Source organism: Azolla caroliniana, unplaced genomic scaffold (genome assembly GCF_043228905.1).
Source record: "Azolla caroliniana isolate FFs.n. ecotype wild unplaced genomic scaffold, voAzoCaro1.0.p SCAF_20, whole genome shotgun sequence".
Lineage (NCBI taxonomy): Eukaryota > Viridiplantae > Streptophyta > Polypodiopsida > Salviniales > Salviniaceae > Azolla > Azolla caroliniana.
The window spans coordinates 2,543,549-2,567,548 of NW_028230455.1; the positions used below are offsets into that span (position 1 = coordinate 2,543,549).

Consider the following 24,000-nt stretch of genomic DNA (forward strand, 5'->3'; position numbering starts at 1 on the left):
TGATCGACCCGTCAAATGGTATGGGTATAACGAGTACATGGCGCATCACTATGTGTACATGAAGAAAGTAGCAGAAGTGCGTGAGCCGGAGAGCTACGCAGAAGTGGCGAAGGACGCACACTGGCCTGCTGCTATGGAGGAAGAAATGCGGGCACTCGATGCCAAGGACACATGGAACCTAGTTGACCCTCCCCGACAACGTAAACCGATCGGTTGTAAGTGGGTATATAAGGTGAAGTACAATGATGACAGTTCGGTCAACCGGTACAAGGCCCGGTTAGTGGTGAAGGAATCGACTACCATGAAACTTTTGCTCCAATAGCGAAGATGACAACGGTTCGTGTGGTGTTGGTGGTTGCCGCAAAAAGGGGGTGGCAAGTTCATCATATGGATGTGAAGAATGTGTTTCTTCAAGGTGATGTTGAAGAACAGGTCTACATGGTCCAACCCCCTGGATTTCAATCAGAGATGAACAAGTCAACAATGTGTCGCCTTAAGAAGTCACTTTATGGCCTGAAGCAAGCCCCCCATGCTTGGAATTTGAAGATCACGCACCGATTGCGTAAGATGGGGTTTGTGGCCTCAAAATCCGACTCTTCATTGTTCATCCGGAAAGGTCCGAACGGTTCAGTCTATATCTTGCTATATGTGGATGATCTAGTAATCACCATACTGGGGCTCGATGAAATCGTCTGAGTGACGTCCCAACTGTCGGACGCATTTGAAATGAAGGACCTAGGGGACCTTCATTATTTTCTAGGGATCGAGGTGATCTGAACCCCCGACGGCATATTGCTCTCACAACGACATTATGTGTTGAATATGTTGTACAAGTTCGACATGACGGATTGCCGACAGTCTCCACACCACTGGACCGAAACTTGAAGATATGTCCCAACTCCGGACTGACCTACAATGAGAAATGGTTCCGACAAATTGTCGGAAGTCTCATCTACTTGACAATCACCCGACCTGACATCAGTTATCCGGTCGGAGTGATCAGCCAATTCATGTAGAAGCCGACCATGGAGCACCTTCAATGCGCACACCGAATACTCCGGTATGTTAGCGACACTAAGGATCGGGGACTGTTATACCGACATGGTATAACCGAAAAGCTAGTTGGCTATACGGATGCCGACTGGGCCGGAGATGCGTCGGATCGACGATCCACTTCCGGATTCATGTTCTCTATTGGTAGCGCGGTTGTTGTGTGGAGCAACAAAAAGCAGCCGATTGTGGCTCTTTTGAGCACTGAAGCTGAGTATCGGGACGCTATCGTCGCCACCTGTGAAGCCATTTGGCTTCGACGACTGTTGCAAGACCTCTGGATTGAAGTCCCGACTCCAATCCCGATCTACTACGACAACATGAGTAGCATGCAGCTAGCCAAGAACCATGTGTTCCATGCTCGGACGAAGCACATAGAAGTGCATTATCACTTTGTATGTGAGCGGGTCCTCAGCGATGAAGTCGAACTCCGGTATGTTCGGACGGATTGGCAGGTTGCTGACATCTTCACCAAACCTCTCGGCCTGGAAAAGTTGCAACATTTTTCGGCGATGCTTGGTCTTTTGCATCTCGACAGGCCACACTTGAGGGGGAGAACTAGGACTAGGACTAATATGGGGAGAACCAATACAGAAACCGAAAAAATAGGTATTGGCACCGGACAAAGAGCCGGAGAGACAGGGGGAGACAAGAAGAAAAAGGAAGCTAAATCGATTGAAGAAGTTGGCACATCCGATAAAGTCAGAACAAACAGCAACGATAGTAGAGTCAAGAAGGATAGAGCCGACCGAAAGAAGAAGGCCAAGACCTGGACGTGGTTCGATGTCATGAAGGGTCTGAAGATTGAAGACGAATTGGAGACAGCCAATTCGGACAAGAGCTAGAATGAATCAGAGGCACCCTATGTCACAAACATGTGGAATGAGGCTAAGTACTAAGAGAGAGCGAGAGCATAAGCAAGATCACAAGATTGTGAAGGACAAGTAGACGAGGCTCAATATTAAGAGATAGCGAGAGAGAGAGAGAGAGAGCATAGACAAGAGAACAAGCAAGAGAGAGGATAGACAAATAAACAAGAACTATATATGCTTTCGTAACTGGTGTTGTTCACCTTGGTTGTAATCAAGGTGCACCCCAGTATTTATACAAGAATGTGGAGGTATGCATGAAAGCTAGAAGACTTCTAGAGAGTGCATGAAGATGCATTCTCAAGAAGGTTCTTGAAAGTTCTAGTGATCAATCCATAATGAAATAAGTTAATTCTTACACAATACAATAATGCATAGATGGATGTAGCTCAATTGGTAAGGTTGCCCAATATGACCAGAAGGTTATGGGTTCAAACCCCACCATTCCATGTGGCATCCTGTCTATGACACCCGATTCTGAAGAGGAGCTCGATACGGAGGAGCCGAATCGATTGAAGGCCAAACGGATGAGAAGGCAACGGAAGTCGACACCGACACAGAGGAACCAACATGTCGAGACCCGTCGGAGTCGCAATAGCAAAGAAGCTGAGATGAGCCTTATGAGCAAATAAGCCAACCGAGAAGGTCGAGGTGCGTGGGACCGGACGGGACGAGGAGCAAGAGCCAAGCGGGCCTTATGAGCAAATAAGCCAACTGAGAAGGTCGAGGTGCGTGGGACCGGACGGAACGAGGAGCAAGAGCCAAGCGGGAGGACGCTAGGGGGAACAGGAGGAGAGGACTGGCTACTGGCTCGGATTATAACCAGTAGGCCATTAGAGGCCTACAGATCTAGCCTAGTATGTAGGCATATTTTTGGGAGTCAGTGCCAGTCGCTTGTATGAGCATTGAAGTACTTGTCAGTACTTCTATCAGTTCGTATAAGGACTTGTATAAAAGTGCTCTCTGAGCACATTCTATGTACGAGTGTTACTATTTTGTAATAGAGTTTACTATTCTGCTCTCTCTGTCTCTCCCACTCTTTGTCTTTGTGTTTCGTAAGGTTTCCATTAAACCTGTATCTGTTTTTTTGTTGCTATCCAGATAACCGGTTTGTGATAGCTTCCGCATTTAACTTTGACCATTCAATAAAAATAATACTTATGAATATGAACTATTCTCGGGTTGGAGATACATTTGGGCCATGTACATATGGTTGCGCATGGACCACTTTCCTTTGAGATTTCACTATGTGCATCTTACATCATTGACGCCCAATCATATTCTGATAGTGCATTTTTATTGAGCTTGGTAATTGTATTATGCACCTCCTTTGGTATCATAAAGAATCTATAACACACAAGTTCTATTGGAGTAGACTCATACTTGTGAAAAGATTATTTATTGATGCTCATCTTGGCAACATGCCTTGCACATCAAACATTAAAAAGATCATCCATGCAACACTTAATACCATTTAGATGTATAGGCAATTTATAGTCATCACGATGAGATCATGGGACATGTCTGATATGATGGTTATATATATAATTGTTTACAATCTCATGCATAACACCTTCATTTTGTCTCACATTTACATGAAATGTGCATCCACGATGCTTTGATGGCTTGGTCCTTTGAATGCCTCTTCCACCTCTTCCTTGGTCACCTGCATGATGACAATCATACATTGTCACATATTTCCCTTTCGGGATGCCTTTCTGCAATAGTAAGGCACATTGAAGTTACATGGTTTATTTGAATCTCAACTGGAATATCATGCGCCTTCCATGTGTCTATCTCGTTAACTTCAACGGAACTTGTAGTTGCATCAAATTTTCCTAGATTGTGCCCAACATGTCCATTGGTGTATCCTTTTGTATTAAGTGGCAACCACATGCATGAATGACAACTTTCACTTATGAACTCGATATTCCAAGATCATGAAGTTCAATGACCCAATGTTTCTGTAATTCTGGAAGAGTATGTGTGTGTCCAAGATGAGTTGATTGAACAAGTAAATAGCTATTTGCATCCATTGTCCAACCTACGGTATTATTCTTCGATGTAGCTGATTTTTAAAGTAAATAACATTATCATTAGTCGTGTCCAGCAATTAGTCGGCTCTTTATTCGCTTCCATGCTCATAGATCGAGCAACGATCCAATGTTTACACATTTCAAAGTATCAACAATGACCTTAAGCACTCCTAATAAATCATTAACCATGAGTCCATATGTACCTTGATTGAAGGCATTAATATTGCCCTCAAGTTTGACATCTCTAGACTCATAGACAGGTTTAAATATGATGAAGTTTTATCGATTTTCAAAATTCTGACTAAGATATCTAGATCATTCTCTTTCGTGAAATGCAACCGTCAACAAATATCCTATTTCTTCCCTATTTTGTATTTTTACAATCACTTATAGTTAAAAGAAACTCCTTCAGATGAAGATGAATCTGTTGACTGCTCGTTCCCATAGGAACGGTATTGCGAGGAATAACATTCTCCTTTAGCCCTTTTGACCAATCAATTTGACCCCGAAGAGGAGCTTTAACCAGTACTCTAGTAGTTTCTTGAAGACGCAGGCGTGGAGGAACCACACCGATCCATCTCAAACTTGGAGGTGAAACTTTGCCGCAGTAACGGTACTGTAGGGGGGGCTCTACAGAAAAATAGCTCGATGCCAGGATGAAAGAAAATACAGAATGCCCTTCGTTGTTGTGATGGTCGTCTCCATCGAGAACCTCATCTAGCATATCCTTCCTTTACTACTCACTTAGTGAGAGAAAAGTACTCTACTTCCCTCTGAGGGGAAATCAATCCTAGGCGCATTCCTACCAACCCAGAATACCCTTTGATTATTTGTGGAAGCACATGAAACCCTAAACCCTATTTATTATTACTGTAATGTTCCACAATTTTCAAAATTTTGGTCTTGCACTTGAATATTCAAAAAATTTGGGGAGTTAGAAGATGTAGATAGCCAGATTAGTTTTTGACCGCGTTAGAAAAATGAGAAAATGATGTCGCCCGCCCATCATCATTGTTCGCTAATTATTTTACTCTAACCTCGCAAACCCTAGAAAAATTTAATTAATTCCTCCTCCACATAAAACCCTAGAAAAATGTAAATTAATTCCTCTTGCGAGAAAACCCTAGACAAATGTAAATTAATTCCTCTCGCGAAAAAACCCTAGAAAAATGTAAAGTAATTCCTCTCGCGAAAAAACCCTAGAAAAATGTAAAGTAATTCCTCTCGCGAAAAAACCCTAGAAAAATTAAATTAAATCCTCTTGGGAAAAAACCCTAGAATTCTCTCTCTCTCTCTCTCTCTCTCTCTCTCTCTTTCTCTGCAAACGGAGCTATGGCGATGGATGCAGCTTTAGTCCGTCTCAGAACCCTCCTCTGCACTCCGTCTTCTTCTTCTTCTTCTTGTCGAAGGTTTCTTCTTTTTCTTCAACCTTATGGAGCTTCTGCCCCTGCTTCTTCTTCACGGTTGATCAGTCACTCCGTTGCTCTCCTCGATGACGCGAAAGACAGTGGGAAAGAAGCTGAAGGGGGGGCACAAGAAGAGAATTCTTCTGTCGAACTGGTCGAAGCAGAAGATAATAGTGCCAGTGGAGAGCTTAGCGTTCCTCCTGCAGTAAAAGTTCGTCCGTATGCAGAAAAGCTCAGAGAACAAATGGTTCAAAAATACCTCGCGAATCAGCCGATCCCGAAGCCTCATCGTCTCTGTCGGAGTAAACCCATGGAGGAAAAGAAGAAGAAGAATATCAGCGATTTGCACGATCTGAGAGTGGAGTACAGGAAACAGGTGTCTGATATAAGGAAGGAATATGCTAGAGAACTAGAGAGGCAGAAAGCAGCGAAAGCTACTCATGATAAGAAGCAAAGAGAGGAGATATTGAGAGCCAAAGAGGAAAGAATTCGGTTGAAGAAGGAAAAATCAAAGCTTCGCGCTATGGAAGTCGAGGCAGAAAAACAACAGATGCAGGAAGAGCTGGTAGGTGTTAGTTGTCTTTGTCGTCCATCTTAACAAAATGAGATTAACTGAATATAAGAGATTAAAATCAAGATCTTTCTCAAATTGATGATTTTTATCATAGACCATGTCATACAAAAACAGTGTAAAATAGTAAGAAACATGGAAAGTTTGCTGCAAAATCCAAGCTACTCCATCGAGCTTAATATTTTAAATCCATCTACATGATATTAGCATGCAATAGATCATACGACCATCATCAGATAGAGAGAACAAATGTTAGAATAGAAAACGTTAATACTGACATTAACAGATTTCAAGCATCGTGGCACTTCCTGATGCTACTCACTGTGGTGGAGGGGAAATAGGAGGGATGTTTCTTGTGGAAAAACGTATACACCAAAAATGGGTTCCCGAAATGAGCAAGACTCACATATATATATATATATATATATATATATACATTAGAGGTGTATGTATGAGACCAAAGTATTGATGAACACGAAATGAAAGCATGCTCTGCTGTCTTTGAAGGGGTCCAAATTGACCTTTGGGATCAAAGCATTAACGAACATGAGAGGTGAGATGAAAGAAAGGGGCCCTAAATGATTTGCAAGGTTTTCTGTCATCCTTTAAGTGCCACCTCTATCACATCTACATATTCAACACAATTATAAGCATATTATCATTTCTCTTAGTTTTTTGTGGACAAAAATACATATATTATGATGCCATCTGGAAAATTTCTGCTAATTTCAGGTTCAAACTTAATCAAAAAATAAGTTTACCTTCTCATTTACCTTTTATTTGTTTCGTAATGTCGGTACTAATCAATATTTAATCTCTCTAATATATTGGTTTTGAAATCTGTGCTTGAAATTATCAGGCAAAAGAAACAGCTGAGAGGCGATTGTATCGAAAACAAAAAGACTTGAAAGTCGAGGAGAGGCGGCAGAGGGAAAGGGATATTATTAGACAGCAAAGTGGAGCATGGATCGATGAGGAACTTCTCGAGCAAAAAATAGTACAAGCTTTAGCAAACCCTATTGACCTATGAGATTTGTGGTGTTCTTTTGGCTGACAATAGTGCAAATAAGAATAATAGTCTTGTTTCCTTCAAATCTGGAGTGAGTTTGATAAAAAGTTTACTGTTGAATTTTCTGCTTCCTTTCGTTTGGAATACCAGTATCCTTGTTTAAGCTGACGATCTAGCAAGGACATGCTGGCACAAGGTCAATATAAATCAACCCTTGAAGTTGGCAGAAAAGTATTGTGATAACATGGTTCCATTCATTTTGTCATGCAAATGCAATGGTGTTCAGATATAGTGAAGTTATTTTTGCTTCTTAACAACAGCATCGATGTTACACAGTGCAAAGGCCAATTGTAATTGTGCCTGTGTGAGGTGTGATAACATGGTTCCATTCATTTTGTCATGCAAATGCAATGGTGTTCAGATATAGTGAAGTTATTTTTGCTTCTTAACAACAGCATCGATGTTACACAATGCAAAGGCCAATTGTAATAGTGCCTGTGTGAGGCGGTTGTATAATTCATGAGGCAATAAATGGTTGAATATGGGATCATTCAAATACCAAGTGTAGATGCTACGTGGTCCTTTATAACAACTACGTAGATTGACATCTGACTGGAATATATCTTTGGGAGAGCTGTTAACACTCTTCTTAGTTTGCAACCAATTTATTATTATGCTGACTTTGGTTCCATATTTTGGTGTATTTGCTTCATGAATGTGATTCTAAAGAGAAGATTATTGCTGTAGCTATAGCTATAGCCTATAATTGAAATGGTGGAATTTGGACAATTTAGCTTGTAACGAGGTTTTTGAGCCCTACATCAAGTGCCCAAATGCAATTTAAGGTATAGTACCCATTAATGAAAATTATCAATGAAGAAACTTCTTGCAAATCGTTGACCATCAATTGGCTCAACTACCAGTCTACTTGGCATTTGTGTAGCTGGAGACTGTCAAGGAAGATGCCACCATTCTTCTCCCTCCGTCCCCTGAGGCCTTGTTGCACATGTCCTGCACTTGACAAGGTTGTGACCATAAAAATGAAGACTAGTTGTCTACCGTCATCGTTTTAGATCCATGGGGATGCCCATGCCTTGGACTGCTCTGATCACGTCCATGACTGACTTGACATTATCTGTTGAGCTGTTCGTTAATCTTCTCATTCAGACAATGCGTTCTCTAGCCATATTATAATCAAATCAAGGTCACAAGCAAGTGCATTAGAAAAATGTATATTGAAATCAAATTGGGGCATATGAGTTAAGCATATTAGAAACTGCTACAAAATATAAAACAATAGGGGTATAAATCAACATATGAGAACAAATGTTTTCTTAACAGAGGTTCTAGCGTCCGCATGTTTCAGGTAATTCAACAAGCCAAAGGGTTAATGAGCTGCTTCAATGAAAATGCTTTTGGTCAAATCACGAACCACCATGCAGTTTCCCATTATAAATTCTAAAAATTTGACCAATTCAATCAGAGCATTCACGTGAGATGTTCACTTGAAGTATTATGTTGAGATACTATAATTGGTAAGAAAATCTGTGGAGCCATATTACTTGGGATTATCTTTACAGTTAGGATTTGTTTCAAAATGTATTTTCATCCATTAGGGTCCCCCATGAACAATATAGCACGTGTCTAGATACATTATGGTATCCAGCAAACCATCTATACAGCGCATGCCAAGATACATTATGATATCCAACAAAGACACTTGATGAAGCAAACATAAAATTACAAACAGCACACTCAACACATGAAAGTTAACCAACACATGAAAGTTAACCAACACATCCTTTGTAGTGACAAAGAGCATCTCATCTATTCACTGCCAGTGTAGACTTGAAACCAACTAAACAATAGGTGAGGAAATTTTCATTTTAGCTTTTATTCGAAGTAGAAATAATTTCAAATTTCTTTCTTACTCACCCCATTAACAGGGGATTCCGTTTCACCAACACTCATCATTTCAAAACCTTTGTATACAATGCCGTACAAGAATTTTGGAGAGCAAGAAGTCATTCTGTAGCTAAGGGTGTATTTGGCTGGTTTGAACATCATCTTTTCCGAAATTCTCCCCAGTTATTGGATCAATGTTGCTCCCCGAGTTCCGGAAACACTGAAATAAATACACAGACAATATCCATGAAAAGATAATGCTATTTATTTCATTGAGATCCATGTATTTGCAAATTCCTTAAAAAATGACAGCAATCTACAAAAGAGAAAAGCAACAAATTACCCTCTAGCTTTTAGACATTTACCAGAATACCAGTAAGTTTCCACAACTTACCCAAATATCCATTGTAGCAGTAAATTATGACCTGAATACCCTGTGGTACAAAATTTGCTACTAAAGGAGTATTCTGGCAACAATTGGAAACATAGGGGCATTTGTAGGTAAATACCCAAATATTACAGGGTATTTGCATGTTTTTCCTATGCAAAACTATCCTGATAATAAGATTTACTCATTCAACTATTGTGGATACGAAATAGAAACACATTGACCAACCTTGTAGCATACAACTGATCCATTTGGATACACGGCAAAAAGTTTTGTTCCAAACCGTGAAAAGCATGACCCACAAGAACTCTGGTCTGTGATTAGTACACCCCGATTGCGTTGTTCCAATCTTGCGACGCGGGACTCGAAATTCTCAGCACGAGTAAGGTGTCTGACAATCTAAATCCATAAACTGAGATATTGTATACGACTACAACCGACAAGTTTCAGAAGATGGGAAAAACTAAAAAAGGTTACCTGTCCTTCACGTTGCATGTGCACTCGTGTTCGTATTAGTCTAGCAATGGTACTGTAAGCAAGTTGAAAAGGCATATCTGGTAAAAATGCCTGCATGTGACAAGATGTAAGACCATAATATCCAAGGTACAATTTTAATTTAAATCAATCATTTTGATAGCAAACGTCAATGTGTTTTGAAGAAAGGAAACCCCCAGTCTCATAATATTCTTCATATCAATCATATATAACTCAGACAAATATTAGCTCACAAATGCAAAAAGAATGTACAAAGAAAATAGCACAATCTTTAAATTATACCTCCAGAACTTGAAGAGGATCAAGAGAGGTTCCATGCAACTGCAAAAGATGTACAGCGGCATTATACATGGGTTCTTTCCCTTCACCTGGCTTCAGATACAAATCTAATAGCCTATACCAACAAAATATAGATAATCAATGCACAATGGTTTTCATTCTAATCAAAAGCCTGGATTTCAAAAACAGTTTCACATGTTTCTTTGAAAAAAAAGAGAAGTTAATAGCCAAAAACAAACCTCATGTAAGCATCTGGCCTACCAAGTTCCGTGCAATAATGTTCAGCTGCTTCAATATCCCCCAGCTTTCTGCCATCGGGGAGAAACATATACATTTAGAATGTCTCAGCTTTTAGTAATAAAGAAAATGGAATATTAGGTCAGAATACACATACAAGGCATATATCTGAAATACTTGCATCTCATCTCCAAGTTTCCTATATAAGATTGCCTATAAGATATGTATACCAAACCAGAGAACTTTAATAGCAAGTAAAATTGTGATAAATATTTGATTGCTAAGTAGACTTGATATGGAACTAACTTGCTCACGCCAAAGTTCAGAGCCTTGAATCAGAATTAGGACTGTATTGGGATCATACTTTTCGGATGTCTGTAATAACTGCTGCAATCTCTCTCTACTGTCATCTGAAACAGCATCACTCAGTATGAATATTAAATACAAACAGCTTATGAGTCCTATCCCTTCTATTTAATCATTTATAGGTCAAAAAATACAAGGTTTCACTGACCTAATCCTTTCAAGGCAACAAAAAACACGTTTCAAAATCAGTCTTAATGTCATACAAAATTTATAAGATTTCCCAACATGCCCATTGCTAATAAAATATTGCATCAGACGATTTACAGTTTTCATTAGAATTTGCATTCAATTGGTATTCAGATTCCTCACCAGCATCTTGAATATTCTTCAGTGCAGATTTTGCAAGAGATATAGCATAAAATGTGTGATACCGAGACTCATCAACCCCTTGCTCATGGACTAGCCATTGCAAATACCTATCAAGGAATATGAGGATGATCTTGTTTATAAAATATGTAGAGAGAAATCTAAGATTTATAATCAGTAGGTTCTCCATGTCTTCTTACCTCTGCTGAACGTAAACTTCATGTCTGTCCAAACTATTCAATACATCATCTGCAAAACATATAGAAAACAGTTCAGAAGCATTCATGAATAAAAGGAAAACTGTTCAAAATATATCAATGCAAACTGGTCATTTCAAATGTTGCCAGAATAGTTTACTCTGAACAATAATTACTTTAATTTTACATTTGTAAGCTGAGTAGGCTTAGAATGTTTCAACGTTTCACTCTTTTAGATAAATGATGCAATTATTGCACGATTGAGGGGAAGGTGATGGTGTTTCCTGAAAATCCTCAGTGTAATGCTAAAAATGGCTGCATATCTGTTTGAGATGATGTCTATATCTCTTCCTCATAGACTACTTGTCTATTCCAGATTGAGCCTTTGGTATGAGTTTTTTTGTTACTTGCAGTTTCTCATCACTCTAGGATATATACAAAGAGCCTGGTATATAGTCTCTACATAAAATTAGACCTGGTTGATAATCTTTCTGAGCAATTTCTGGCCCAGAAAACGTGGAATAATTAATATAAACCAAAAACAGAATCTTCATAACCAAACCTGCTCAAAAATCTGCAAGTCCACCCATGGTTTCCACAGATGTGACCTGTGATTCTATTAGGTTTGACAGGCAAATAGATTGCTGTTGAAGAATTGTTTCTGAGTTTGTTGTTTGGGCGAAATGAATCTTGTGTGGTTCCTACCATAAAGGTGTGTAAGAGAATACCATTCCCCACATGGCTGCTTGAATATCATGAGTGTGCTGGTAAAATTTCAAGTAGTTTTGGAGTCCTTGTGAAGTAGTTGTTCTAGAGCCACAAGTTTTACAGCCATTTTCTGTAGGTTTTCGCCTCACATTGAAATTTTCCACCAGCAATGTAGCATATTACAAAATTATTGTGATAGTGGCAGGCAAATAAGATAGAACCAGAAGGGGCCTGGGTATAAATGCTATGTTGGAAGTACGGAAAAAGGATTGGATTCAAATGTTGCTGTTTTATTTCCTTGCTGTGGGACTTATCATGGTGGATTTCGAGCTATCCAGATCTACGGATGAGACAGAACTCAAACAACGAGTTGATGGGGTTTTGAGCATGATTAATTTTGTGCCTGAAATGATCATGATCTATTTTGTACATAAAATTGAAATGATCAATATCATGTATGATATGAACATGACAGATTTCATTTAAGAAATACAATATTGATTTTGTTCTTGAACCGACATTTTTAGTACCGATGAACATGAAGACTTAAAAGTCTATGAATATTTTTGTGGACAGCAGGAACCAACATTTGGTTCTCATATGGGACATAATAAACGTTTCAGGATTGAATTTGGGTTTTTCAGAATATATGAAGACTTAGTAGCAGAGGATTGCATTGCCCTATATTTGAGAACCTTACTAGAGACATCGATCAATAGACATTAAATCAATTCAGTTTGTGGACAGTTCTTTTAGTCGATTTAATATTGTAATTATTTATCAGTGAGAAGTCAGCAATGAAAATTCACATTAAATGATTTGAACATGATTAAATATCACAGACCTTACCCGGTGGTATGGGCCTAGAACGTTTCGATGAGCTGAGAATTTGAATGGCAAGATCCTGGCTTACATTCAAGATCTGCATTTTCTCAATTATTAAAAATGATTGCATCAATATATTGATATTCTTCAAAATTTGACACCATTTTATTGAACAAATCATTTGACAAGCTTTACCCATTTAAGATGTGTTAGCACCAAATCTCCATCTGAAGAAAACTCTAATAGCCGTGAAGCCTCCTTTGCAGCAGTTAATTGGAGAATTTGAGGGTCAACTTGATTCAGGGGTTTATCATCCTGAATTCTTCTACCAGATAATTTTCCCTTTCCTTGTATGTGAATACTACCTTCAGACAAGGTCTGCCACACTTGAAGAGCTAGAGGAAGCATTCCCTTTGCCTCGTATAAGAATGCTAATACACGTAGCTGTCCAGATTCTTTAAGCAAATTTTCTACCTCCTCCTGTGCCAATCATTTAGAAATATATATGAACCGTGCTTTAAAATATTACCTTATGTATAAACATTTCATCTTACTCTCTGCACTAGTGTTGATTACTCATGTTTTAAGAAGTTGAGTAGAAAGAGACTGTTCGTTGTTATTCAAATTGGTAAGCTAGCATAAACAGCTGTAAAGTTTGTCAGGTCTCATTCCATTGTGGTCTTTAAAACATGTTAATCTAACTCTCTTTCTGCTCAGTGCTAACATGATATGCAACAGATAGCGATCATTCAATATTTATCCATGAATATATTGTGGGTGCTGGTATCATTATCTCAACAACAGAAGAGCAAACGTGTAGCATAACTGCAATTCTTATAATAAGAAACTTGGAGGCCCATACATTGCCATTCTTACAGTACCACAAATGTAGCATTGTGAAATGTAAGACTTTTGGGATTAACAAAACCCTCCAATTGCTTAAATTCGAGACCGTTTACATTTTCGTATTATGCAAACACTTGCTTACACTTGCTTGAATTAAACAGATAACATGCATGATATACAAAGACAATTCTAGCTAATGATGCATAGGAGACTTCTGGGAGTTAACCAAAAGTTTCCAGTTGCTTGAATTAGAGACATTTTACATGCATGCATGCAGTTTGTACTGATCATTAACTTTATCATTATCTGGATAGCTATTGTTTGGCATCCTCACTTCCATATAAGAATGCCATGCATTCCTAAGGCCCCACCCATATAAGAATGTCCGTGTAAAAGTCCCCCCAATTTGTTACAATAGATTAGTTATCTACACACACTGGTAAGCCGTAACACCATTTCCATATACCTTGTTGATCATGAGTTTTTCTTGCCGTTCACTTCCAAGGATCTGTTTTTGAGTTAGCATACAAAATAAAACTTCAGATTTTTAACAAAAAGTATAGCCTTAGAGAACATACCACAATACAATCATTCTTAGAAGCTGCGAATCTCTCCATTTCATCTGAAGCCCCTACTTGCAATAAAAGCCTCATGAGAAGAGTATCCACCCCCTCCTTCATGGTTAAATCCATAGACTTACTTCTTACCAGTTTAAGATATCTGATTGCATCAATAATGAGATTTAGAATGGATGTAATGGTGGCTAACCAGAAATAGAATAACTCTTGCAAAGAAACAGAAATAAGAAGCTTGGAAAACTGAGATGACAGATAGAAAAACAAACCGAATCACTTCTTCAATAGCTTGCATTGTATACTCTTGTACAATAGTACTCCTACTTCTAGAAGAGGTGGCGATGTGACTGTTACCATTTGGTAGACCATTCAGGTCACTAAGTGACTGCAGGATCCGGCCCCTTTGAATTGCTTGTAATTTACTTTCAATCACATTTTGTACAGCTTGTGGAGGAGGATGCAAGCCCCAATATCGGACTCTAGGGACCTACAGCATAAAAAGTTATGGCAGAAATGAATTGACATGAAATTAAAATATATTAGATGACATGAAATGTTATATTTATGTTTTCAAAAGACCAATATTCAGCAAAGTTAACATACAGCAGACATTCATACAGATCCTAGATGGCATTAAAATATAGAAAAGAACATAGAAAGAGAGAGATGGTGATGATATAGTAAAGTCCATCAGCACAATCAGCCATGTAGATGCAGTAATTCCTGAAAATAATGCATGATGTTCTCATATGCAAGGCATTGCGCAGTGACATGTTCTTCTTTCCACAAGTGGCTGTGAGGCAACTACAGTCACAGAAAGTTTGGAGCATATCTTAAAGCTTTTACAATCTCATGCTGAGAAAATGGCAAAAGTAAAGCATCGTTTGCATAAATCATAAGCAGTATTGTGAAATGTCCAATGGCTGGTTTAGTTGGTCAATACATAGACCAAATACATTGGGTGATACTCACATGGTGCTAGTGAATTTTCTAGAAAAGCCTCTGTTTGTCTTCAACCTACATCTTACTTGACCGTATAACCAGGCCACCATTGCTTTCTTGCCTGTTGAATTTTGTTGAAAGCCTTCTTGAAATCTACATGGTTCATTGTGGCCCACAGAAAAAACAAGATCATCAATTTATTTTGGTTGGAACTTGGTTGTCTCACAACTTTCTTACAGTGTTTTTCATTCCATTCACTGAGTTGATGATCAGAAATACAGAATATAACTCTAGCCAAACTTATAAGATCCATCAATAATAATGCTGATTTCTATGCTTTCTTTTGTATAGTGTCTTGATACTGTGATACAGTTAACTTGCCAATCTTAAACCACCTGATATTGCCTGATGTGTATCCATTCTTGACACATTCGGCCAGTCTATTTTAGCATTTCTGAGCATAAGTAAAGTGTATCCGTGGCATTGCCATTTTTATGTTTTTTACCCTTTTCATTACTGCCCTATACTCAAAAGCTTTCATGTGCATTCCAGAAAACACACCAAAGCTGACCCATGTGACATAGTTATATCAAAAATTCTTTAAGGTGAGAACAAAATAAACAGCCCAGATTAACTGAAAAAACTCAAGCGTACTAGATTTGGTGATAGATGTACAAAGATTGCTTACTGTATGATGAAATCCATTTGTTGGCCTTATTCAAATTAACATTTGATACTTCAACTATGAAACAATTTGCTTACCAATATAGAATAACATACCATTGATAAAGAACTCTAATCACATCACGAGAAAAAATTCATGGTATTACAAGTTCCAACAAATTCAAGGTTTTATTCAGAGTTTAATTTTGTTTCAAAAAACGCACATAAATTATGCATTTGAACAAAGCAGAATGTTTGCCACCGCAAAATGCAAAACACAGTCAAACTAAAGAGATTCATGCAAAGTTGAGAGAAAATCTTGGATATTTAATTCAAACCTTCCCTTGTACAGAAAAAAATATATAGATATTGATCATTTTAAAGTATGGGTCAATATTCTGCAAATCTTTAGCTCAATTTTAAAAATGAGTTATTTTTCAAGAAACAAAGTATGTTACTACATGAATTAAAGAGAGCCTTTGATCACCAAAATAGAATTTTCAAAAATGGAAAAAAAAACATTACCACACCACGCCAGCGGTCTGTCATATTTGGGAAAAAGGGAAAAATCTCTGCAGGATGCATTACAGATGATTGCAAGAAGTGATCTATTGCATCTCTGAACCTGAGATCAAAAAATAATAGAAAGCCTGCTTGTGCATGAACCATAGACAACTTCTCCTTCGCATTTTCCAAACCAACTTCTACCGATGACTCTTCTGCCAAGGCTAAAGCCTCATCAAACTGTCTTTGCCTCAACAATTCCTTCAATTGTTCATCCATAGAAACTCTTTCCAGACAATACACCTGTTCCAGTCAATATCTCAGTACATTTATAAATTAAATCTGGTGTAGTACAGAAGGCATGCTTCCTACCTTTCAAGTGATGGGACCAACGATCAGGGGTTAAAAAACACTATTTCGTTCAGCCATGGCTATTACATTTCAATTTAAAAAAACCCTCACCATTGATATGAAATCTTAAATGTAGTATAATACAGTCCTGGTAGGGGTTTAAAAAGCCTTTTTTCATTGAACTAAGTTTATAGAACATATAAGTAATTTCAGGCTCAAATTTTAATGCTTTTAAAACTCCCACCGTTGGTCCCAACACTTAAGGATGGTGTGATATAGTTCTGATCTCTATAAATTAAATGGAAACATACCAAAACTGCCCCTCCCTTTTTATATATTTACCAGAATACAACAGATTTTATTCAATAATTATTATTTTTAAACTGCAAGGTTCCTGGGTAAACATCCAGAAACATAGCGGCATTTTGGTGTTTTTCCAAATATTTAGTACACAGTTATAAAACAGGTTTTCTTCCCAGAATGTTTTTTAACCCATATAGGAGCTTTATCAGCATTTACATGCCATCCAAGAAAATCCTACCTTGAAAGCACTGGAAACGACAAGAAACTTCCCATCATCATCCTCAGCAACCAGATGTGGAGCCACAGGTCCATCTGAGAGAAGAATCGATTGAACCTTGGCACCCGTCTTCCGATGAAACAATTCAACTACTCCTCTTTTCACAAGAACTACATATGCCGAGCTTTGGCCAACTGCATCCGGAATGTCTTTGAAAGCCAAGCTACTTGATGTAGGATTTCCGGATGAATTGATTGCCACACCAATTGAATCCATGAAAAGAAGCACTTCAAGGTCTTTTGGAAAGGTTTTTAGTAAAGGTGGACTGATAAGATCTTGTGGTAGAGAGAAGAGAACTGATGAATGACCATCAATCACAGAATGTAGAGTATATTCTTGGTAATTTCCTGTTATAATAGAAGTTCCTAACCAAGCCATGGTTATTACTTCTTCGGGCCCAGGAAGCTCCTTCATTCTGATGGTAAACTTAGTATCAACTCCATCTTCTGTCTTTGAAAGCTTGGTTTCCTTTACAATCTCATACAATAATAGTTTCTGCTTAATTGCAACAACAAACCTTTCGATGCCAACTGATTTAATGAGAGAGGTATCTTGCAATTTTAACACATCTTCCTGTGACGAAGGTGGATTGTTAGATTTACTCTGCAAATCTCCTCCTGACACAGATAACATTCCTCCACGTTTGCTAGAGTTTCTTCCCGTTCCAAAAAGCCATCCAAGCTGTCCATGGCCAGCACTCTTTCGAGGAGTCTGAGGAGAATCCCACAATCCATCCTTTCTAAACGATGAGGATGATGATGGTTGAGGTGATGATAGTGGTGGTGGTACACTATGACTTCTGTTGTAAAACTGAAAATTTTCCATGACACCGAATGCTCTGGCTATAGTGAAAGCTCCTTTGGAAGAAGTGAGCCATTCCAAGACACAAAGATTGAACAAATCCAAAAGAACTACCTGTTTATCCAAGAGAACAGCTATGACACCTGCACGAGGGAGAGTACAGAGGCAATCCAAAGGAGTTAATCCCAAGCTATTGCTACATGAGAAAGAGAGCTTGCTCTCTGTACTGGTGCTTGGGTTTTCTGGAGTACCACTTGCATCAAGGTGCAATGAAGAAGATGACTTTTCTTCAGAAAGGTTTGGGAAAGATGAATTTTCTTCAGGAAATCTTGGAGAAGAAAATGAACTTTCTGTAGGAGATCTAGCATCAAAAAATGATGGGGATGATGGCTTTTCTGCAGAGAAGCGTGCATCAACAATTACAGATGGCGGAGGTGGCTTTTTCGCAGGAAATTTTGCATCAAATTGAGATACAGAAGACAACTTTTCTGCAGAAAATCGTGCATCAACGACTAGTGATGGTGGGGAAGACAAGTTCTCTGCGGAAATGTTTGCATTGGCTACTGATGGTGATGAAGAAAAGAATTCTGCAGGAAGGTTTGCATCGGCGATTGATGATGGAGATGAAGAAGACAAGTTTTCTGCTGGAAATCTTGCATCAACAAGGGAGGAGGATAATGTTGATGGTGATGGATGAGACCAGATGAAAAGGTGAATGTCTCCTGTGTCTGTACCAAGGTAAAGGAAGATTTGATCATCCTCTTTGTCTTTGCTGTTGCCATTGCCTTTGCCTTTGCCTTTGTTCTCGATATTGCAGATTGCAACAGATCGAATATTGCACGGCGTCTGCAGAAGGGGTGAAGCTTCAATGGAGAGCTTCAGAAGACCCCTACGAGATACTAAGCGTTCAAGCTGCTTCCTCTGCTGCTCGGAGAGAAGATCATCATCATCCATGAAAATAATAAAAGTAATTGCATCACTGGTGGATATGGCCCTGGAGATGATTCGAATATTCTCGCAAGCATCACCTGAGAGAACAAAACTACTGTAGCTCAGACTTGGTGCTTTATCAGTGATGGGAGGAATACGGAAGCTGGTGACATGAAAGAATCTGGAAGGTCGTTGAAACCGAAGAGATTTACAGAGAGAACCACAAATTTGTTCACGCAATCTGCGATGGAGGGGAGGGAAATGGAATCTGAGGAAGTATGCAGAAAACCAAAAAAATTTGGTCTGTGCATAAAATCGCTAGAAAATCTTCAGAGAGTGTCAGTGATGGAGATATTATGGCGGAAGATCATGAAAGGCAGGCGCCGCGATGATGATTTCGATGCTCACTGATCTGATCGTAGTAGCGGAATGTGGGAGGTCCGAAGGAAGAAGAAGATCTGCGGAACCAAATCAGAAAAAGCTCACCTCCTCCTCCTCCTCCTCTCTGTCTCTGTCTCTGTCTCTGTCTCTCTCTGTTCTTCTTCTTCTTCTTCTTCTTCTTCTTCGTCTGCGTCTCTCAGTTCTTCTTCTTCTTCTTCTTCTTCTTCTTCTTCTGCGTCTCTCAGTTCTTCTTCTTTCTGTGTATTTTTTGTCTACGTTCGTATGTCTGCGTATACGAAATTATTACATACATACATACAGACAGACATACATACATACATACATATGTACATACTGTGTACATATGTATGTATATATGTATGTATGTATGTATGTATGTATGTATGTATGTATGTATCCCTACTACAGGGATTTATATATGTATGTATATAGCATTCTCATCTCTAAACTTTTGTAATATGTATGTATGTATGTATGTATGTATGTATCCCTACTACAGGGATTTATATATGTATACGAAATTATTACATACATACATACATACATACATACATACATACATACATACATACATATGTACATACTGTGTACATATGTATGTATGTATGTATGTATGTATCCCTACTACAGGGATTTATATATGCATGTATATAACATTCTCATCTCTAAACTTTTGTAACTAATGGAATGAGTTTTTCTTTAAGGAAAATGTATATACATATACATGTATGTATGTATGTATGTATCTTATGCTATGTATGTATGTATCGTCACGCATAGTATGAAGCATACTACTATACGTGCATTCGCATTCGAGTATGTTTCAATCATTTGAGTTATGGTAAACATCCTCGAAGTATGGTAAATGCCATAATTTCGTATTCATTATTTATTATAAGGTAAAACGTTTTTTAGGGTAAGAAAGATAAGGTGAAAAACGTTTTAAAAAAAAAAACTGAAGTATGTTTTCATAACATACGCATTCGTTGGAAAAGGATATTTTGCGAATGCATTCGAGTATGTTACGTGCCATGTACAGTATGTAATGTATGTGCTCGTCTCTATTTGCAACCAAATCATAAAGAGGCCCGGTGAGGGAATCGCAACCACGAATGGTGGAAGGCGCATGCGATCCACACCGCTAGATATTTATCCAAAAAACCGTGCACCTTGCTAATAACCTGGCTGTGACCAACCTTTGTCATTGATAACTCGGCTCACCGATAAGATGACTCTATGAGAGATAACCTGGTTCTGTAAAAGGTAAAGCACTTGAAATTTCTGTTGAGATGAAAATCTTTAAAAAACTTGTAAGATCATTAAAAACAATTCAGAGATCAAAATCTCTGAGTTTTAGATATAAAAACTTGGGCCATCCATCACCGGAAATGTAAAACAAAAGGTTAGAGATCATTTCAAACATTGTTCCTTCTCAGATTTTGACCACAATTATAATTTGGACCACCCTTATAATTCGAGCAACAAATCTTTTGCTGAAGATACTAGAAACTTAAAATGGCACAAAAGTTCAATTGGGAAAAGCTTTAAAGATCACACATACTCTACAAAATCGTAATCACCATCCTCCTATATACAATCTCCAAGTTTGTCTGAGTATTCTTGCATTACCTCCTCACACACAAACATTGAAGGTAGATCTCGTAACACAATGCATGAGTTGGCACATCCTTTGATAGAGGTGGTTTCTTTTTGCCGAACTTACTTTGGTAACAAGTTGTCAACCCATGATTATTTAGCATGGAACTGACATGATAAAAGACGACGATTTGTTTGATATCATTCCCCATTTGCAACAATCCAACATTGATGGTCTTGGGCAATAACATTTGATATGGCATTATATAATGTACAAGATTTATCAACGATTGTCGTAGTTGGCCTCACATTGGGTATCCTTACAAATATAACTTTCAAGCAATTTTCCAATGCTATTTTCTCATGACTTGAGCCCCAATTAGCACCACAAATCATGTACCATGATTGGATCTTGATTCCTGTGCGGAATAGAGCTCAGCCACAACCGAGTCTTAAACACTCTATGGAAGAACCAATACGAAAATGAATATTAATGCACATACATAGAATAAGACGACACCAGATGTTAACGTGGAAAACCCTAATTGGGAAAAACCACGAGAGCCCACAGACTCCAACTATCACTATGAGAGGAAGGATACAATGTGAGACTCAGAGGCAATGACCTCGAGCTCTATGTCTTCGCCAACCAACGGTTACAATAGAAAATGCTTTTTGTTTCTATTACAACAATAATAATAACAACCTCATAAAACACTATTTTCCCTAGTTATATTTATACTCATATAACTTGCGGGCTATTTACAAATATGACCCCAACGGTCATGTCTGAACATATTTACAAATATCTTCCTACTTGTTGGTTCATACTGGATCCGGTCAGACTCATTCCGGATCCATCCGATCCGGTATTCGTATACCTTCCGAATTCATTTGGTCTGGTTCCTCCCTTCGTCCCGTCTGATCTGACTCGTCCGGATCCCATCCGGATGGATCTATTTCTCAACAAACTCCCCCTTCACTCCGGCATGGGATGTCTCATCAGTCTGATCCGTGTCCGGTATAGGTCCAACTTGTCAGCAACCAGCACCGTGGTTAGCATGTCCAACCCGTTCTCCGTATGGATCTTCGTCAACAATAACTCTTTAACTTCTACCTTCTCCCGGAGCTAGTGATATCTCCTCTGGATGTGCTTGGTTCGGGAGTGGTAGGCCATGTTCTTTGCGAGGTGGATGACACTTTGATTGTTGCAGTAGAGCCAGAATTCCTCCTACCGGATCCCTAGCTCTCCGATGAAGTCCTTCATCCAGATTACCTCTTTACTGGCTTCTACGGCCGCCATGTACTCTGCTTCCGTTGTCGATAGTGCAACGGACTTCTGCAGCCTCGACTACCACGATATGGCTCCCCCTTACATATGTCATAACATATCCGAACATTGACAGACTGGTATCCGCATCAGCCGACATATCCAAATATGTGAATCCTTCAAGTTGGGGTTTACTTAAGCCGAATCAAAGGCACATACTCGAGGTGCCTTTCAAGTACCGGAGTATCCACTTGACCCCGGTCCAATGTTCTCTTCCCAGATTGCTCATGAAACGACTGACCACTCCGACAACATATCGAATATCTAGCCGGGTGCACACCATTGCGTACATCAAGCTATCGACTACAGAGGCATACGATACCTTTGTCATCTTCGCTTTCTCTACCTTTGTCTTCAAACTTTGCTTTCCAGACAACTTGCAATTTGTCGGAAGTGTCGACCCGACCAGCTTGGCATTCGACATGTTGAACCTTTGAAGCACCTTTGTCACGTACTTCTCTTGTGACAATCACAATAGTTTCTTTGTTCGGTCCTGGACTATATGCATCCCCAATATCTGTCTCGCCGGACCCAAATCTTTCATTGAGAAGGTCCGGTTCAAGGCCTTCTTCAGATTCCCGATTTTGGTTCGGTCTAGTTCAACGATCAACATGTCATCCACATACAACAAGAGTATTAGAAAGTCTCCTCCGTCGAACTTTTTCACAAATACGCAGCGGTCGGCTTGCGTCTTGTGGTATCCTTGGTCGGTCATGAAGGAGTCGAACTTCCGATACCATTGCCGGGGAACTTGCTTCAGTTCGTATAAGCTCTTCTTCAACCGGCACACTAGGTGCTCCTTCCCTTTCTTGACAAATCCTTTTGGTAGTTGCATGTAGATCTCTTTTTTGAGGTCACTGTGCAGGAACGTCGTCTTGACGTCTAGTTGCTTGACCTCGAGGTCCATGCTTGCCACAATGCTCAACACAGTCCGGATGGATGTCATCTTGATTCTTGACTACCGGGGCAAAGATCTCATCGAAGTCCACTTCCTTTTTCTACTGGAAACCCTTCATCACTATCCAGGCTTTGTATCTTGGTGGATTTCCGACGTCTCCTGGTTTTAGCTTGTACACCCACTTGTTCCAAAGCGCTCTCTTTACTTTTGGCAGCTCCGTCAATTCATATGTGTGGTCAAAAGGAATCCATCTCATCCTGCATGGCACTTAACCACTTGTAGTTGTGGGTGTCTTTCTTTGCTTCTTCGAAGCTTTTCGGCTCCCCCTCATCGATTAGTAAAACATGCTCTGCATCCAGGAATCTCCAGGGGGCCCTCCTGTCTCTTAGAGGGTATCTCTGTCCTTGGTTTTCAACCACCGACTCCTTTGTATGTTCTTCATCCGAATCCGATTCGGGGTCTTGTCCAGTTCCGATGTCTTATTCTTCTTCGGTCGGTCCAGTTCTTTGTCCGAATCCGGCCGGTTCATCACGGTCTTCAGTTGACATCCGACTTCCAACCGGATGTATCCTTGCATCTGCCACATGATCTCTATCCGTCGACTCGAAGTCCACTATCTTCTTCTCTGATTCCCAGTCAGCAATGGTCTTGTCTTCCATGAGGACTATGTCTCGACTCCGAAAGACCTTGTTGTCGACCAAGTCCTACACCCGGTAGCCGAACTCATCATCGCCATATCCAAGGAATATGCATGGCCGGGACTTCGGGTCCAACTTCTCTCTCTTGTCCTTTGTTATATGTACGTAGGCAAGACAACCAAACACCTTCAAGTGCCGGTAAGACATGTCTTTATTGGTCCATACTCTCTGCGGTGTGTCTCCGTCCAAGGGCGCTAAGGGTGATATGTTTATCACGTACGTTGTTGTCATTAGTGC

At 39.3% G+C, this 24,000-nt stretch overlaps 2 protein-coding genes across 2 annotated transcripts; one reads left to right on the top strand and one right to left on the bottom strand.

Moving 5' to 3' along the window:
* The first annotated feature begins 5,222 nt into the window (after positions 1–5,222).
* Positions 5,223–7,109, top strand: LOC147850786 (stress response NST1-like protein). Its single transcript, XM_087335951.1, has 2 exons — positions 5,223–5,926; positions 6,792–7,109. The coding sequence occupies exons 1-2, from the start codon at positions 5,288–5,290 to the stop codon at positions 6,960–6,962; spliced, it is 810 nt and encodes a 269-aa protein (XP_087192077.1). The 5' UTR covers positions 5,223–5,287; the 3' UTR covers positions 6,963–7,109.
* A 1,702-nt stretch (positions 7,110–8,811) lies between these two features.
* On the bottom strand, positions 8,812–22,140 carry LOC147850787 (Vacuolar sorting protein 39). The gene is made up of 16 exons (XM_087335997.1): positions 22,073–22,140; positions 17,070–19,107; positions 16,199–16,480; positions 14,338–14,555; positions 14,072–14,213; positions 12,843–13,127; positions 12,672–12,744; positions 11,118–11,166; positions 10,921–11,027; positions 10,552–10,655; positions 10,403–10,458; positions 10,248–10,316; positions 10,012–10,123; positions 9,712–9,801; positions 9,463–9,633; positions 8,812–9,066 (listed from the first exon to the last, which is right to left on the bottom strand). The coding sequence occupies exons 1-16, from the start codon at positions 22,138–22,140 to the stop codon at positions 8,977–8,979; spliced, it is 3,954 nt and encodes a 1,317-aa protein (XP_087192123.1). The 3' UTR covers positions 8,812–8,976.
* Positions 22,141–24,000: the final 1,860 nt, after the last annotated feature.